The sequence below is a fragment of the Hypanus sabinus genome (assembly GCF_030144855.1).
Source record: "Hypanus sabinus isolate sHypSab1 chromosome X2 unlocalized genomic scaffold, sHypSab1.hap1 SUPER_X2_unloc_2, whole genome shotgun sequence".
Taxonomy (NCBI): Eukaryota; Metazoa; Chordata; class Chondrichthyes; order Myliobatiformes; family Dasyatidae; genus Hypanus; species Hypanus sabinus.
Genome location: NW_026778990.1, coordinates 378,335 through 395,198, shown reverse-complemented (window position 1 = coordinate 395,198; position 16,864 = coordinate 378,335). Strand labels below are relative to the sequence as shown.

The 16,864-nt window shown below is 45.8% G+C and overlaps 2 protein-coding genes across 2 annotated transcripts in view; one reads left to right on the top strand and one right to left on the bottom strand.

The window, feature by feature from the left end:
• Positions 1-16,864, top strand: part of LOC132385773 (zinc finger protein 135-like) — a 901,933-nt gene that overhangs the window by 507,656 nt on the left and 377,413 nt on the right. The window lies entirely within an intron of this gene.
• LOC132385767 (zinc finger protein 420-like) lies at positions 7,290-9,959 on the bottom strand. The gene has a single exon (XM_059957991.1). It carries the CDS (start codon positions 9,540-9,542, stop codon positions 7,935-7,937), a length of 1,608 nt encoding a protein of 535 aa, XP_059813974.1. The 5' UTR covers positions 9,543-9,959; the 3' UTR covers positions 7,290-7,934.

Sequence of the window (16,864 nt, the reverse complement as noted above, 5' to 3'; positions counted from 1 at the left end):
AATACGTTTCCGAGAAGGACCTTCCCAACCCCGAGACCATTCTTTCATCATCCTGTGTAGTGGCTGCCCTCGCCTGGGAGATCGGGTCCAGAGTCACGGAGGCCCAACGGACTCAACCTGACCCATGCATCGGATCTCCCAATCGCCTCTTTGTACTCGATTCTGCTCGATCTCAGGTTCTCCAGTGGGGGCGCACTTCTCGTTTCGCCAGTCATCCCGGGACCGATCGGACTCTGACTCTCCTGAAGAGACATTTCTGATGACCCGCCATGGACGCCGACACCCGTTCCTGTGTCTCTGCATGTTCCGTCTGCGCCCGGGGAAAAGCCTCGGTCAAAGCCCATATACAAGGTGCCGAAAGATCTGGGAAGACACACGCACGACCCTGCTTCGCTCAGCCAACCGTAAACGAAAAATTGCCCACCGCCATCGTACCCCTGCTCCTGAGTAACGACCTGGGCAGATGGTGTGGCTCTCGGCTGGAGACATTCCTCTCAAGAACGAGCCCAAGAATCTCGCCCCCCGCTTCCTGCGATCCTTCGTTTGAGAGCATTGTCAATCCCACGGCAATCCAGCTCAAACTGCCTACGTCAATGCAGATCCACCCTACAGTTCACGTCTCCCAGTTTAAACCGGTTTCTGACAGCCCCTTGTGCCCTCCGACCGAACACCCTCTACCCCTCCCCCCTCCCCCCGTATCGTCGACGACCATCCGGCGTCCACCTTCCGGTGGTTATTGAATGTTCGTCGTAGAGGCAGCGTCTCCAGTACCTGGTCGACCGGGAGGGGTACGGCCCGGAAGAACGATCCTGGATTCCCAACTCCTTCATTCTGGACCCTTCTCTCATCTCGGGTCCCAATTGGGACCATGCAAACGAACCTGGGGGGGGGGGGGGGGATCGCCTGGAGTCTCCCTTTGAGGGAGGGGTACTATCATGGTTCCGTTTGGTTATTCACCTTTTACCCTCCTTTATCCCTGACATATACCCTGATTTCAGTCATTAGATTTCCAATCGCTGCTCGTTTACTTAATTACAGTACACCTGGTTTTCATCAGCGACTGTGAAATAAATACGATGGCGTCACTATCACAGGCTGCCAGTTTGTTGGTCTGTTCTGTCTCGTGTGAGACTTCGGTCCCTTGTCTGATTCAGCTCTCGTTTCAAGATAGTCCCTGTTAACCCCGTCTCCTTGTCAAGATTCCTCCGGTTTGCTGTTCTACGTTCATGTCTACGTCAGCATCCCCAACTCAGTCGACGTGCCTGTGTCCCGCACTTGGGTTCTCCTCAGTAGCCCCATGCAACAGTGAATTGTACTGATCAAACACCTCGTCCTACTGGGGTAATTGAAATTATTGTGACAGCTGCAGAAAGATATCTTGGTGTAACTGGTGTTACCAGCTTTTCTTAGGCAAAGGGCAGCGAACAGAGTTGTGAATGTGAGTTAAACATATGTGGCATATGTAGTAGAAATATATCATTCAACAGGTGGGGTATTTAAGGGGTTCATTTTTACAACTTGTGTAAAATGACAGTAGTATTGCCTATTCTAAACCCGGAGCTCCCTGTCTGATCCTTCCAGTTTTGGACCAATATGGTTAACCTCTCATTTATGTAAACTTATGGACGTATAGTACTGGAACGGTTGAATTATATTTTTGAAGAGAGAGGCAATTTATCATTTTATCAGAGTATATTTTGGAAGGGGAGAATGAAGTTGGATTCAGTTTTATATTTTGAATACGATATTAGGAAAGCACAGTTAAATTATGTTGTTGCAATGACAGTACTTTTGACATTGAAAAGGCATTTAATATTTATGGAAGGAAGGACTTTTGGAAATTAGGAGAGGGGAGATTGCAGCATTTCTTTCTGTTTCTTTTGTCATTTGGAAGGTTCCTGCAAGTAAGGGTGAGAAAAATATATCCTGGTGTGTATGAGATAGCGACTGGGACCGTACAAGACCGTACTTGTAATCCTTTATTATTTAATAATATGATTAATGATATTTTCCGAGATAGCGTCGGTAAATTACTATGTACAGATGAAGGAGCTTTCTGGATTAGAGGCAGAAATTTGAATATTAGTGTATGGAGTTGTAATTATTTATTAATATCTTTGAAAAAAGGAAATAGATGACAATTTAAGCTTTCAGTAGCTAAACATAAGTTATGTGTTTTACAAATAAGATTGATTGATCTGCAGATGATTTGAACATACGATCAAACTCTTGAAGTCGTGCCAGTACAAAGATTTTCAGGCATATGGGTGGATAATAAGCGGACATGGAAGCGCTACATCGTTATAATAACTGATCAATAAAAAGGAACATTAAATATTCTCAGCTGTCTATGTGGATATTCTTGGGTGTTACACGAAAATCTTTGTTAATCATTTAGAATTGTTTAATTAGAGCTGTTCTGGATTCTGACTGTGTGGCATGTATCAGCTTCATCTTCAACTTTTAAATGCTTGGATGTGATGTAAGCATAGATTTTAAGATTGTGTTGTTATGCAGTAAAGTCGTCCCATGTTTCGGTTTTACTGGGTGAACTGGGATAATTACCCTCACAATTGCGGCAGCTGAACTTGATATTAACATACCTGATTAATTTTAGGGGGCAGAGACATTATCATGTTGTTGAAAGTGTGTTAGAGGACGGGTGGGAAAACTCAGGAAGAGAGTTTTTGGTTTTGGATATCTGGGCTCTTATCACGCTTGGAGTATGGGCTTGTTGGATTATGCAATATGTCCCAGTGTCGCACTCTCAGTAACTCTACTTTGTTTTCTTTTCCCAATCACATTAGTGGATTTTAGGTTGAACAGTTTAATACAATGTAAATACCTACACAGGACTGCATAAAGTGCACAAAAACAGTGCAGGCATTACAGTAAATAATAAACAGGACAATAGGGCAAGGTGTCAGTCCAGGCTTTGGGTGTTGAGGAGACTGATGGCTTGGAGGAAGAAACTGTTACATCGTCTGGTCGTGAGAGCCCGAATGCTTCGGAGCCTTTTCCCAGACGGCAGGAAGAAGAAGAGTTTGTATGAGGGGTGCATGGGGTCCTTCATAATGCTGTTACCTTTGCGGATGCAGCGTGTAGTGTAAATGTCCGTGACAGCGGGAAGAGACACCCCGATGATCCTCTCAGCTGATCTCGCTATCCGCTGCAGGGTCTTGCGATCCGAAATGGTGCAATTTCTGAACCAGGCAGTGATGCAGCTGCTCGGGATGCTCTCAATACAACCCCTGTAGAATGTGATGAGGATGGGGGTGGGAGATGGTCTTTACTCAGCCTTCGCAGAACGTAGAGACGTTGCCGGGCTTCCTTGCTATGGAGCTGGTGTTGAGGGATCCGGTGAGATTCTCCGTCAGGTGAACACCAAGAAATTTGGTGCTCTTTACGATCTCTACCGAGGAGCCGTCAGTGTTCAGTGGGGAGTGGTTGCTCTGTGCCCTCCTGAAGTCAACAACCATCTCTTTGGTTCTGTTCACATTCAGAGGCAGGTTGTTGGCTCTGCACCAGTCCGTTAGCCGGTGCACCTCCTCTCTGTAAGCTGACTCGTTGTTCTTGCTGATGAGACCCACCACGGTGGTGTCATCGGCGAACTTGATGATGTGGTTCGAGCTGTGTGTCAGCACAGTCATGGGACAGCAGAGTGAACTGCAGTGGACTGAGCACACAGCCCTGGGGCGCCCCCGTGCTCGGTGTCATGCTTTTGGAGATGCTGTACCTGATCCGGACTGACTGAGGTTTCCCAGTCAGGAAGTCTAGGATCCAGTTGCAGAGGGAGGTGTTCAGGCCCAGTGGACTCAGCTTTCCAATCAGTTTCTGAGGGATGATTGTGTTGAATGCTGAACTGATGTCTATGAACAGCATGTGACCTTTTTGTCCAGGTGGAGGGAAATGGCAATGGCAGCATCTGTTGAGCGTAGGGGACGACACGCAAACTGCAGGGGTCCAGTGAGCGGGGCAGCAGTGTCTTGATATGCCTCATGACGAGCCTCTTGAAACACTGCATGATGATGGATGTAAGTGCAAAGAGATGGTAGTCATTCATGAAGGACACTGAAGACTTCTTCGGTACGGGGACGATGGTGGCGGCCTTGAAGCACGTTGGAACGGTGACGCTGCTCAGGGAGATGTTGAAGATGTCAGTGAGAACACCTGCTAGCTGGTCTGCAGGAGATGTTGTCCCGTAATTGGTGATGTCCTGGATGCCCTTCCACATGCGCCTCGTGTCGCTGCTGTCCTGGAAGTGGCTGTGGATTAGCTGGGCGTGTGCACGCTTTGCAGCTGCTTTCTGGAAATCAGAGTGCCAGCAAGATTGTAATAATGTATTAACTATTCAACCATTCCCTCCTTGCCCAGGCGTGTACAATTATGTACATAATCTATCACAATAGGTAAGAACACAGAGGGAACACAGACCTGACCTGCAGAGGCCACCCAAAAATTGGTCTGCGGTTCAAGGTGGCAAACCATGTGGGACCTCGCTCTCCTTCAGGAGCGTCCTCCTGAAACTTACGTATCTCCCCCATGTCTGGCATGTCCGTCCTTCGATTTTGTCTGATAGGAGCTTGCTGGGTTCCCGAGGTGTCTAAACGTGTGGGATTCGAGGCTGTCTGCCTGGCTGCTGAATCAGCCCTGGCATTACCCTTAGATATCTCAACAGATTCCCCAATATGGGCTGCACATTCCATAATAGACAAAACTCGAGGGAGCTGTAGAGTGCTGAGAAAGTTGTTTGCAAAGGTAGGTTAAAACGGGGTAGCCAAAACAAGTCAGGAAACCCTCAAAGCTCCGTCGTCTGTGCATAACGGGATTCCGTCTAAAAGTGCTAGGCTACAGGCACAAGTCAGAGTGAGCAGCTCAGCCTTCTGGTCGGACACAGCTGTTTCGAAAGAGGCTTACGTCACTATCCCTCATTATCACACATCGATTCCTCGCTGGATTACCAGAGACCTTCCATCCTCATAAAACGTTGCCTCGGGCTTGAGGGGGTAATGCGGAAGGGGTGGGAGAGTCTGTCCTTCTTTCACGGTGATCCAAACAGTGGTGGGGGGGGGGGGGGTGAACTTCGTGCAGCTGACTTCATGGACTGAAATTGTCCAGAGATGTGGTACAACGTCTTGGGTTTGGTCAATATTAAAAGAGTGTCTTACCAGATGTCCCGTCTTCACCTTTGACTCCTTCCAGTATCGAAGGTGGCCCGTGGCCAAGTCTTGCAAGTCCCCCTTGGTGCTAGAGGCTTGTTTCGTCAGGGAGTAGGAAGGAAACCCACGCTCTTTAGCTTGAACCAAGGGCAAATCCTAATGGTGGTCTGGGGAAGCACCAATCCTGTCTGTCACCAAAGGAAACCTGGAACTTCGGCCAGTAATGCACTGCCCACTTTTCCTTCAGCCTCACCAGTCACGGTGACTTTGAAATTCTGTCCCTCGAGGGGTGCATAATATCGGTTTCCTCAGTTTAGCACCACATAGGGGTCACATGAGGGTCGGCCTCCGGCAGAGAGGGTTCAGACGAAGTGGAGACCAGATTCAGTGCCCACCACTGGAGGGGGATTCGGTAACTGGGGAAGCTGTTGGTTGTTCGCTAGTCTGTGTATAGAATCTCCACTTGCAACGGACACAGCAAGTCTCACTCTGCTAGATTACACCCCAGACTGGCGGTGGCTGTAAATTAAACCTCACACTGGGTCCCCCTGTAATTCCATATGCGTTCCGTACCAGTATTAGAGGTTTTGTCCCCTGCAAAAGTGCGTAGCCGGCCACAATTCTCTCCGATAGTCTGGTCCCAATTCCCCAGGGTTACGTTTGGACTCAAGCACTTTAGTGACGTTTACAGGTTGTTGGAGATCCCTCTCCAAGGCTTGAATAATCTGGTCCGTCTGTTCATTCTCATCATGGATTCCCACCTGTAACTCCCTGAAAGGTTTGGTATCTTAGTTCTGCCTTCCATTTCCGCCCCTCATCAGCTGAGAGAATCATGCAGCAGAGACTGAATGAACCTTGTGGGGTCACATTATACATTTGTATAGAACTGCGGACACACTGAGCAATCTGTGCTGGGTTTTCTTTTCTATCGGGGGCCGGATTCATGATCATTGTCATTTCTTGAGGCTTCCAGGGTGCATACACAGGAATTACTGAGAGCTGTCCCTCCTCCGCTGCTCATGGATTAGGCAGCATTCGGGTGGGTAATTGTCTCTGTGGAGCCATTAACTTTGGGCTTTTATTGGATTCTCCCCTCCCTGTCTCGGAATAATCCTCGGTATTCCCCTTCTGGATCTGAGGGTATAGAGAGCCTCCCCTTCCCCGCTGCCGCTGCTTTACCCGAGTGGCCACCGTATCTGAGTACTGGGCGGATTGGGGCTCGGGTGCACTCGGCCCCTGGTATGGTGGGGGGAGTACGGTGGGTGCTCATTCCTAATCATGGTCACCATCCTCAAACAGGATCGGTATCCCAAACATGGGATCGGGATCCCTTGTTTCCCTGTCAGTTCGAACTTTAGACTGACGTTCCTGCCCTTCTCTCCTATCTAGGCCGGCCTTGGTTTGCTTACGTTGTTTTTCCTGCTCTCGTTTTCGGCGCCCATTCACCCATTCACACTCTACCTTTAGCGTCTCTAAACCTTCAGCAGTACGTACCTCTCTCCCTTTGTCACACGTATTATCCCTCCAACTTGCTCATCAAGTACTGTTCAACTTTGCATCTGCCTTATCCTTCCATTGCCTTTTCAACAATTTCCACTTCTTCCCACAGTTCATCTTCCAGATCAGATTTACTGCGTGTTCTCAAGAGGTGATATCGCCGGCTCCCGCCCAGTGGCCACATTCTTTTCCCCAATCTTTTCATTCAGCGCTGCAGTCAAAATTCACAAATCTTTTTTCTTGTCTGGAAAACTCTCACACACGTTGTGTAGGGCTGCTCTTGGCCCACTCGTATCACTTGACTCCGTGCTCTCTAAGTAATTTACCCGGCACAAAGCCTCCTGCTCAATTAACAATAAGATAAATTTACCCAGCAGGCACCAGGTGCTGAGTTGATAAATTTATCCAGCATGTCCGTCTCCTGCCCAGTTAGTAAAATTAACCCGGTACCGCCTCCTACTCAATTAATAAAATTTGCCTACCTTATACAAGTCTTCCGACAGAGACATTCCCGATCCCGTCAAGATATGCAAGCAGCCTTCGGCGAGGAACCGTGCCTCCACAGGAACTGACGGTGAGCGACAAAAGGTGAAATACCCGTTGGGCACCTGGTCGGTCTCCACAATCCCCGGAGTGGTCCGGCCGCTTACTCCGTCTGTCTGCTTCGCACTCTCTGTATTGGGATCCTGTTCGTGACACCCAATGTTAAACTCGGGAGACCAGTTTCCTCTCGGCACCACAGTTTATTGCATTCTCTTGCAAGAGTCTGAGACCCAGTTATCAGAGGGAAGGCATGTCAGTGCTGCCAACCATCTGACAAGTGGACTCTCTCAGTCAGGTTACAGCAGTATATTCATACATAGTAAGTCCCATACATCACTGTTGCAAGCTGCTATTAGAACTGGTACGCCCACCAAGTCTGTTGGTGCAAAACTTAATGTCTTAGATAACAGAGTGCACTAACTCAAGGCTTGAATATAGATGGATATACAGTCCAGTCCTTATCAGCTATTCCCTTTGCAAGGTCCTGACTTCATTCCAGACCGATGTTCATTGCTGACCTTATCGATGAGTCCTGACTCAAACACGAGTACAATATATATTATCAAATTCTCAATGTCCCTCTGACAATTAAAAGGAAACCAGTATAAGCCATTGAGTTTCTTAACTGCTGAAGACAGAGTTTACTTTAGTTCAAAAATTCCTGTTCAGTCCCAATTATTCTTTTATCTAGAGGTTACTTAGGTTCAAAATAATTTTTTATATATCCGCATTTCCTCAGAATGGTTTCTCCCCAGTGTGAATTTGCTGATGCCTCGAGAGCTGAGATGAACGACTGAATCTTTTCCCACAGTCTGAGCAGGTGAATGGCCTCTCCCCAGTGTGAACAAACTGATGTTCTTTCAGCTGAGCTGAATCGGTGAATCCCTTCCCACACTCTGGGCAGATGAATGGTTTCTCCCCAGTGTGAATTCGCTGGTGTCTCAGGAGTTGAGAAGAACGACTGAATCCTTTCCCACATTCAGAGCAGTTGAATGGCCTCTCCCCAGTGTGGACTCGCTGATGTAACTTCAGTTGAGATGACTGAGCAAATCCCTTCCCACATTCAGAGCAGATGAACGGCTTCTCCCCAGTGTGGACTCGCTGATGCTCCTTCAGTTGAGATGACTGTGTGAATCCTTTCCCACATTCAGAGCATATGAATGGTTTCTCCTCACTGTGATCTAACTGGTGCGTTAATAGACTAAAACGCCGAGTGAATCCTTTCCCACAGTCTGAGCAGGTGAACGGCCTCTCCACAGTGTGAACAAACTGATGTTCTTTCAGATGAACTGAATCGGTGAATCCCTTCCCACATTCTGAGCAGATGAATGGTTTCTCCCCAGTATGAATTTGCTGGTGTCTCAGGAGTTGAGATGAACGAATGAATCCTTTCCCACATTCTGAGCAGCTGAACGGCCTCTCACCAGTGTGAACTCGCTGATGTACCTTCAGTTCAGATGACTGAGCAAATCCCTTCCCACATTCAGAGCAAGTGAACGGCCTCTCCCCAGTGTGGACTCGCTGATGTAACTTCAGTTGAGCTGTCTGGGCAAATCGTTTCCCACATTCAGAGCATATGAATGGCTTCTCTCCAGTGTGGACTCGCTGGTGTCTGTGTAGATTGGACGAGTGAGTGAATCCCTTCCCACAGTCAGAGCAGGTGAACGGCCTCTCACTAGTGTGAACTCGTTGATGTAACTTCAGTTCAAATGACCGAGCAAATCCTTTCCCACAGTCAGAGCAGGTGAATGGCTTCTCTCCCGTATGAACTCGCTGATGTGACTTCAGTTCAGATGACTGAGCGAATCCTTTCCCACATTCAGAGCATGTGAATGGCTTCTCCCCAGTGTGAACTCGCTGATGTCTCTGTAGATTGGACGAGTGAGTGAATCCCTTCCCACAGTCTGCGCAGGTGAATGGCATCGCCCGAGTGTGAACTCGCTGATGTGACTTCAGTACAGATGACCGAGCGAATCCTTTCCCACATTCTGAGCAAGTGAATGGCTTCTCCCCAGTGTGGACTCGCTGATGGGACTTCAGTTCAGATGACTGAGCAAATACCTTCCCACATTCAGAGCAGATAAATGGCTTCTCCCCAGTGTGAACTCGCTGGTGTCTGTGCAGGTTGGACGAGTGAGTGAATCCCTTCCCACAGTCTGAGCAGGTGAATGGCCTCTCCCCAGTGTGAACTCGCTGATGTACCTTCAGTTCAGATGACCGAGCAAATCCTTTCCCACATTCAGAGCAAGTGAATGGCTTCTCCTCAGTGTGGACTCGCTGATGCTCCTTCAGTTGAGATGACTGGGTGAATCCTTTCCCACAGTCTGAGCATGTGAATGGCATCTCCCTAGTGTGAACTAACTGATGTTGCAGCAGGTGATTTGACTCCTTTCAGGAGCAGGAGAATGGCCTCTCCCCAGTGTGAACTCGCTGGTGTCTATGTAGTGTGGACGAATGAGTGAATATCTTCCCCTATTCAGAGCAGGTGAATGGCTTCTCCCCGGTGTGAACTCATTGGTGTCACTGTGGTCTGGTTGAGCGTGTGAATGTCTTCCCACCATCCGAGCAGGTCAATGTCCTCTCACTGGTGAACTTTAGGATATATCTTCAGCATCGATGACAGAATGTATTGCTTCCCGCTGTCAGAACAGGTGGAGCATCTCACTGTGGTGTGAACTTGCTGATGTATCTTCAGGCTGGATGATTGAGTAGTTCCCCTCCCTCACACAGAGCAGGTGAATGGCCTCTCCCTAATGTGAACTCACCAGCGTGTGTGTGGGTAGGCTGTGAGAGAATCCCCTCCCACACTGAGAGAAGGAGAATGATATCTCACTGCGATCAATTCTCTGCAATTCAGACAGTCAGACGTTTGAATCCCGTCTACAATCAATGCAGTAGAAGAACTGATCTCCAGTGAACAAATGCTGGTGTGTTCTCAGCACCCCGGTTCAAGTGGATTTCACTGAGTTACAACAGAATGCTTGATTTCAGTGACAGAACACATTACCAGATGTTATGAGATAATTCTTCATCTCCGTGGATCGACAACAGAGGTGTTGGTGTTGCAAAGAAAATATTTGGTCACTCCTTAAATATCCAGTCATTCAGCAAAACTGATGTGTTGTTGTGTTTGAGATTCCCATGCGCAAGTGTTCTGCCATTTCAAACCTGTAAAAAATATTTGCAAAAGACATCAATGGGAGAAGGAGAGTATTTCAGGAGAGATTATAGTCTGTGGTGAGAAAATAAGAAATAGGAGCAGGAGTCGGCCGTCCGGCCCGTCGAGCCTGCTCCAACATTTAATAAGGACATGCCTGATCTGGCGATGGGCATCTCCACCTACCTGCCTTTTCCCCATAACCCTTAATTCCCCTACTATGCCAAAATCTATCCAACCTGATTTGGAATACAATATTATGTTAGGACTCTTGGCAGTGTGGAGGATCAGCGAGATATTGGGGTCCATGTCAATTTTACAATTAAAGCTGCAGCGCTGATTGTCATTGTTGTTAATAAGGCCTTCATCAACCATGGAACTGAATTCACGAGTGGTGAGGTAATGTTGCAGCTGTACAAGACCTGATTTATACCCCACTTCGAGTATTCTGTTCAGTTTCCTCATTACAGGAAGGATGTGGATACTATAGAAAGAGTGCAGAGGAGATTTACAAGGATGTTGCATGGATTGGAGAACATGCCTTATGACAATAGGTTGAGTGAACTTTGTAGCGAAGGAGGATGAGAGGTGACCTGATAGATGTGTAAAAGATGATGAGAGGCATTGATCGTGTGGACAGCCAGAGGCTTTTTCCTGGGGCTGAATTGGCAAACACAAGGGGCATTGTTTTAAGGTGCTTGGTCGATTGGAATGTCATAGATAGGTTTCTCACACAGAGTAGCAGGTGTATGGAATACACAGTCAGCGATGACTGTACAGACAGATACTATGCAGTCTTTTGAGAGATTCAGATAACTTCATGGAGCTCAGAATACACAGAGTGCAATGCAGTTGGGAAATAGGAGGCAGTTTCTGGAACAGGTTACATGGACGGCACACTGTGTATTATATTGTAGATTTCCATGTTTCCATAAGCACTCATCTTCTAACAAGGCTCGGATCAGACACTCTGACTGACCATCAAATTATCTGACTATATCCCTGTCTTTATGAGAATGGGCTGTTTCTGACTACAATCAACCTGTGACTTGGCCCAATTTGTCTCTCTCCTTTGGGATTATTTCAAGTTCTGGTCATGTTCCACAATACTACAAAGATCACGTGTTACTGCATGTACGATCCTGGAGATTTACTAATTACTTGGATTGCCCCCCCCCCATCTGCTGATTGACAGTGATGAACCCATCGATGGCAATGCCAATGAATATATAGTGGAGGGCAGTGGTTATTCTCATTGGAGTGCGGCACCTTTGTGATCTGAAAGCCAGAAGTCACTTGTCATCGAGGCAAAGGTGTTTCATATCGTTATTGACCCAGAGAGAACTAAATCTGATGGAAGGTTTTATTTCCGTACAGCACTAATTGACATTTTCACTGACTGGAAGGTAAACTCTTCAACCGAGCTTAACTGGGAACTATATTTTCGTTCGGAGTTCATAATCCTCGGATTTACATAGTGGAGCACGGCAACGTTCAGGAGATACATCCGCTCGCACTTCCTTCGAATGTACGGAACAACACCGGTACTATTGCCCATGGCTGCCTCTTTACCCAGAAACCCTCACGAAGAGAAACCTCCCGGTGTTGTTGGGTTGGTTGTGGGCGGGGCTGAGAGGTTGGAAGGTGGTGGTGCATGTGTGAATGTGGTTTGGAACTTGTTGAGGGTAAGAGAGTGGGGAAGGAGTGGGAATTGCTGGGAGCGGGTTGCCTGGGTCTGGTAAAGGCAGACAAGGTGAGAGGAGGGGCTGAGGGAAAGAGAGTGGAGAAGGAGTGGGATAGGGATTTGGGAGCAGAGGTAGGCAGCTGGGGAGAAATGGATTATTGTGAAGGGAGAAACAAAAAGGAATAAGGAGATAGTGAGGGGATGGATGAATGAAAACCAAGACAAAGGGAATAAAAGAATAAGAAATGACAGTGGAGAGAGTTCTGAAAGTAAGGAAGATGAACAAGTTGAGAGGGGAGGTGTTGTCATAAATGGGTTTAATGAGAAGGCGCAAGGACACATGAAGGAAATGAACCCGTTTGTGCTAACAACAACTCTGGCAAGTAAGATAGAGGAAATAGTATTTGCAAAAGTCCTTAATGATGGCAATCTATTGGTAAGATGTGCGAATGAGGAACAACTTGAGAAAGCACTCAAGCTAAAAGAGATAGGAAAATGCAAGGTGGAATATACAGGGAGGGTGGGAGCATGACATGGTGGTTGTAAGGGAGTGATCACGGGTGTACCAATGAGTATAAACATGGAAGAGTTGAAGAGGAATATCAAAGGGGGGAAAGTAATTAATGTTCGAAGACTGAAAACAACAAAGGAGGGAATGAAAAAGGAAAGTGAAACAGTATTGATTGAATCTGAAGAAGCAAGAGTGCCAAGTAAAGTTTTCCTGGGTTTCATGAGTTACCCAGTAAGGGTATATGTGCCAAACCCATTGAGGTGCTATAATTGTCAAAGGTTTGGACACATAGCTAAAAACTGTAAAAGGCAGAGGAGATGTGCTAGATGTGGGGATGTTCATGAATATGGAAAGTGCGGAACAGGAGTGCAACCAAAATGCTGTAATTGTGGAGGAGCTCATAATGTGGCATATAGTGGGTGTGAGGTTATGAGACGGGAGATTAAAATTCAAGAAATAAGAGTGAAAAGAAAGATCACTTATGCAGGAGCTGTAAGAATGTCCAGTGAACAGAATAATGCTCCTAATGACCAGAGAGCAATTGGGATGCAAGAGATGCAGCAAAGAGTTTATGCAGACAGGATTTATGTGTGGGAAAAAAAGCTCTGGTAACATTCATTGCAGGAGTCATTAATTGTACGGCAGAGGTAAAGTCAAAAAGTGACAAAATTCTGCTGGTGGTCAAGGCAGCAGTAAACCATTTAGTGTTAGTAGGACTGACATGGGAAGAAGTCAGGGAGAACCTCACTAATCAGTCAAGCCAGGACGTGTCATAGTTTGGTTAGTACTCATTATGGTGATTCTTTTGAATGGAATGCAGGGAGTTTACTGGCCAATGGCCAGGAATTTAAGGAATTTATTAAGGAAATGGTTGTAAAATCAGATGTAGTGTGTATTCAGGAAACTTGGTTGAAACCAGCTTTAGACTTTGTGGTACATGGGTATACAATGATAAGAAAAGATAAAAATCTAGGGGGAGGAGGAGGTTGTGCTATGTTAATCAAGCAAGGTACACCGTATAGAGTACTGGAAAAAGGAAACGATCAGGAATACATAGTGGTGAAAATATGGGAGAGAGGGGAGGGAGTGGTTATAATTAACTACTACAATCCATGTAAAAGGTTGGATTTGGACAGCCTACTAAGGATACAAGGACAAAATAGACATAGTGTGGTGTTCAGATTTCAATGCTCACACCACAATATGGGGGGATCCGATTACAGATTCAAATGGAACTGTAATTGAAAATTTGATGGAAGAAAGGGATTTGGTGTGTATGAATGATGGGAGAGGAACAAGGATAAACATAACAACGAGAACTGAGTCGGTATTAGATATTACGTTAGTGTCTTATGTCTTGGCTGTCATCAGTAACTGGGGCGTTTGGACTGCTTCAACAGTAGGTAGTGATCACTAACCAGTTTTATGTTCAGTGGGTGAAAGAGGTGAAATAAGACCAGGTGGGGTAGTCCCAAAGTGGGTGTTTGGAAAAGCAGATTGGGGTAAGTTCCAGAAGTTAACTGAAGAAGCATTGACAAGGATTGACATTTCTGGAGATATAGATGAATTAAACAGTCAGGTGACTTCAGCAATTATTATGGCAGCAGAAGGATTTATACCCAGGACTGAAAATAGGATGAATAGAAAAATAGTGCCATGGTGGGCAGAGGAATGTGGTCAGGCTGTAAAAAACAGAAACAGAGCATTCAGGCTAGTTAAAAGAACCCACATTATGCAGCATTTGCTTCAATATAAGAAGGCACAGGCAGTGGTGAGAAGTATACGTCAGGCTAAAAGGGCAAGTTGGAGGAGTTTTTGCAACAAAATAGGAAGAACAACGCCTGTGGGAGAGGAATGGGGAATGATTAAGAGGATGGGGGGCAATAGAAGGGATTGGGAGCATCCAGTAATGATATCTGAGGAGGAAACAGCAGTCTCCAGCAGGGATAAGGCTGAGATCATGGCCAAGTCATTTGTAAAGATACACAGTTCAGAAGATTTCTCTGAAGAAGGGAGAAGGAGAAGGGAAAGAACAATGAGTCAATACCCAGGTGCGTTAAACAGGAGGGAAGAAACAGATGATATAACTGATGATCCATTTACTTTGGCAGAAATGGTGAGAGCAATAAAGACATCGAGACCAACCTCCCCAGGGAAAGATCTAATACGCTACATTATGCTAAAAAATCTAGGAGAAGGAGCGCTCTTGAAGTTACTGCATTGTTACAACAGAGTGTGGGAGGAGGGAAGATTGCCAAGTGCATGGAAAGAAGCAGTAGTAATTCCAATAAGGAAACCTGGCAAGGATCCGTCAAAACCCACTAGCTACAGGCCAAAAGCACTAACATCAAGTATATGTAAGGTAATGGAAAGGATGATAACTGAAAGGTTATCATATGATCTTGAGAAGAGAGGAATGCTGGCAAGTTATCAGAGTGGTTTTAGGAAGGGAAGGAATTCCATGGACTCAGTGATAAGTTTAGAGACTGAAATAAGAAAGGCCCAGGCAAGTAAAGAATCAGTAGTTGCAGTGTTTTTTGACATTGATAAAGCCTATCATTATGACGCGAAAGGAAGGATTATTAATTAAACTGCACAAGATGGGGGTTGGAGGGAGAGTTTTTAATTGGATTAAAGATTTTTTGTTTGGTAGAAAAATTCAAGTTCGGATTGCATCAGAATTGTCAATACAGTCCACAGTGGGAAATGGCACACCTCAGGGTAGTGTGATTAGCCCGTTACTTTTCATCATCATGATCAATGATGTCTTCACAAAGATACCAGTGGATATTGGTAGGTCACTGTTTGCAGATGATGGGGCTTGTGGAAAAGAGGCAGGAACACGGAGCATATAATCAGGAAACTACAAGGAGCAATTGATTAATTGGTAGAGTGTGGTTATGATTGGGGATGTAGATTTTCAGTGGAAAAAACTCAAACTGTATTTTTCACTAGGAAAAGAATTGAAGTAGGGAAGAAGTTAAGGATGTATGGGATTGAATTAGAAAGGGTTGGATCATTTAAATTTCTGGGAGTTATATTTGATTCACGATTAACATGGGCAGACCATATCAGAAAAGTTGACGAGAATTGTAAAAAAGTAATAAACGTGATGAGATGTTTGACTGCTAGGGAATGGGGAGCAAGTTGTTCAGCATTGAAGAGAATGTATGTGGCTTTAGTAAGATCTGTGTTGGATTATGGAAGTGTAGCATATGGATCAGCAGCCAGGTCTCTTATAATGAAACTGGATGTGATTCAGGCTCAGGTTTTGAAAGTGTGCAGTGGGTCTTTTAAAACATCACCAGTATCAGCCCTGCAGTTAGAAATGGGAACAATGCCTTTGGAATTGAGAAGGACGCAATTGATGGGAAACTACTGGGTTAATTTGCAGGGACACAATGATTCTCACCCTTCTTAATGAGTGTTAAATGGGTAGTTACAGAGGGAAAACTTTAGTCGTGTAGGGAATGATATTGCTAGATCATGTGGTGTTCGATTTAAGGATAAGTCCTTCAGGAGTTTATCCAGTTGTAGCTCCATGGAAGCTGGTATGGCCTGATGTAGACTGGCATTTGTTAGAGGGAAAAAGGAAAGAAAAGTATAAAACTGATTTGGTAAGTGCATTTAACTGTTATGTGATGGAAAAGTATAGTGATTATACTCAGGTCTATACAGATGGTGCGAAGGAACCTGAGACCAGAGTGACAGGGTTTGGGGTGGCTATACCAGCAAAAGCAATTGCAATCAGCAGAAGAACATCTGATAAGTTAGCGGTGTGTCCAGTGGAGATGATGGCAGTGTTGGTTGCATTGTGATGGGTGGAGAAATCTAAACTAGTCAAAGCATTGATATGCTCAGATTCATCTTCAGTACTAGCGAGTTTAAGGTCTTCTCACTCAAACAGCCGGCAAGATGTACTTCATGAAGTCCTTCAGTCAGTCACAAGAGTTCCAAATCAGGGAGGTCAGGTTAAATTTCTATGGGTTCCAGCTCATGTAGGGGTTAAAGGGCAACAAAAGGGTGGATGAGTTGGCAAAGAGGGCAATAAAGAAAGAAAATATAGAAATGCACATTAGTATCAGTAAAGCAGAGGTTAAGTGTGTAATCTGGGAAAAAATTAACCAGATGTGGCAAGAAAGATGGGACAGGGAGGGGAAAGGGAGGCATTTATATCAAATACATAAAAGTGTTGCAGGTTCTAGGGTAGGAAGATACAGAAGAGAGGAAATTGTGTGGACAAGGTTAAGGCTGGGGCACTGTGCACTGAAACAAACACTGAAATTGGTAGGGAAACACCAGACAGGACTGTG

What these genes read in the sequence shown, in the direction of transcription:
- LOC132385767 (XM_059957991.1), bottom strand. Translation starts at nt 9,542, where the DNA reads ATGCCATTCACATGCTCAGACTGTGGGAAAGGATTCACCCAGTCATCT.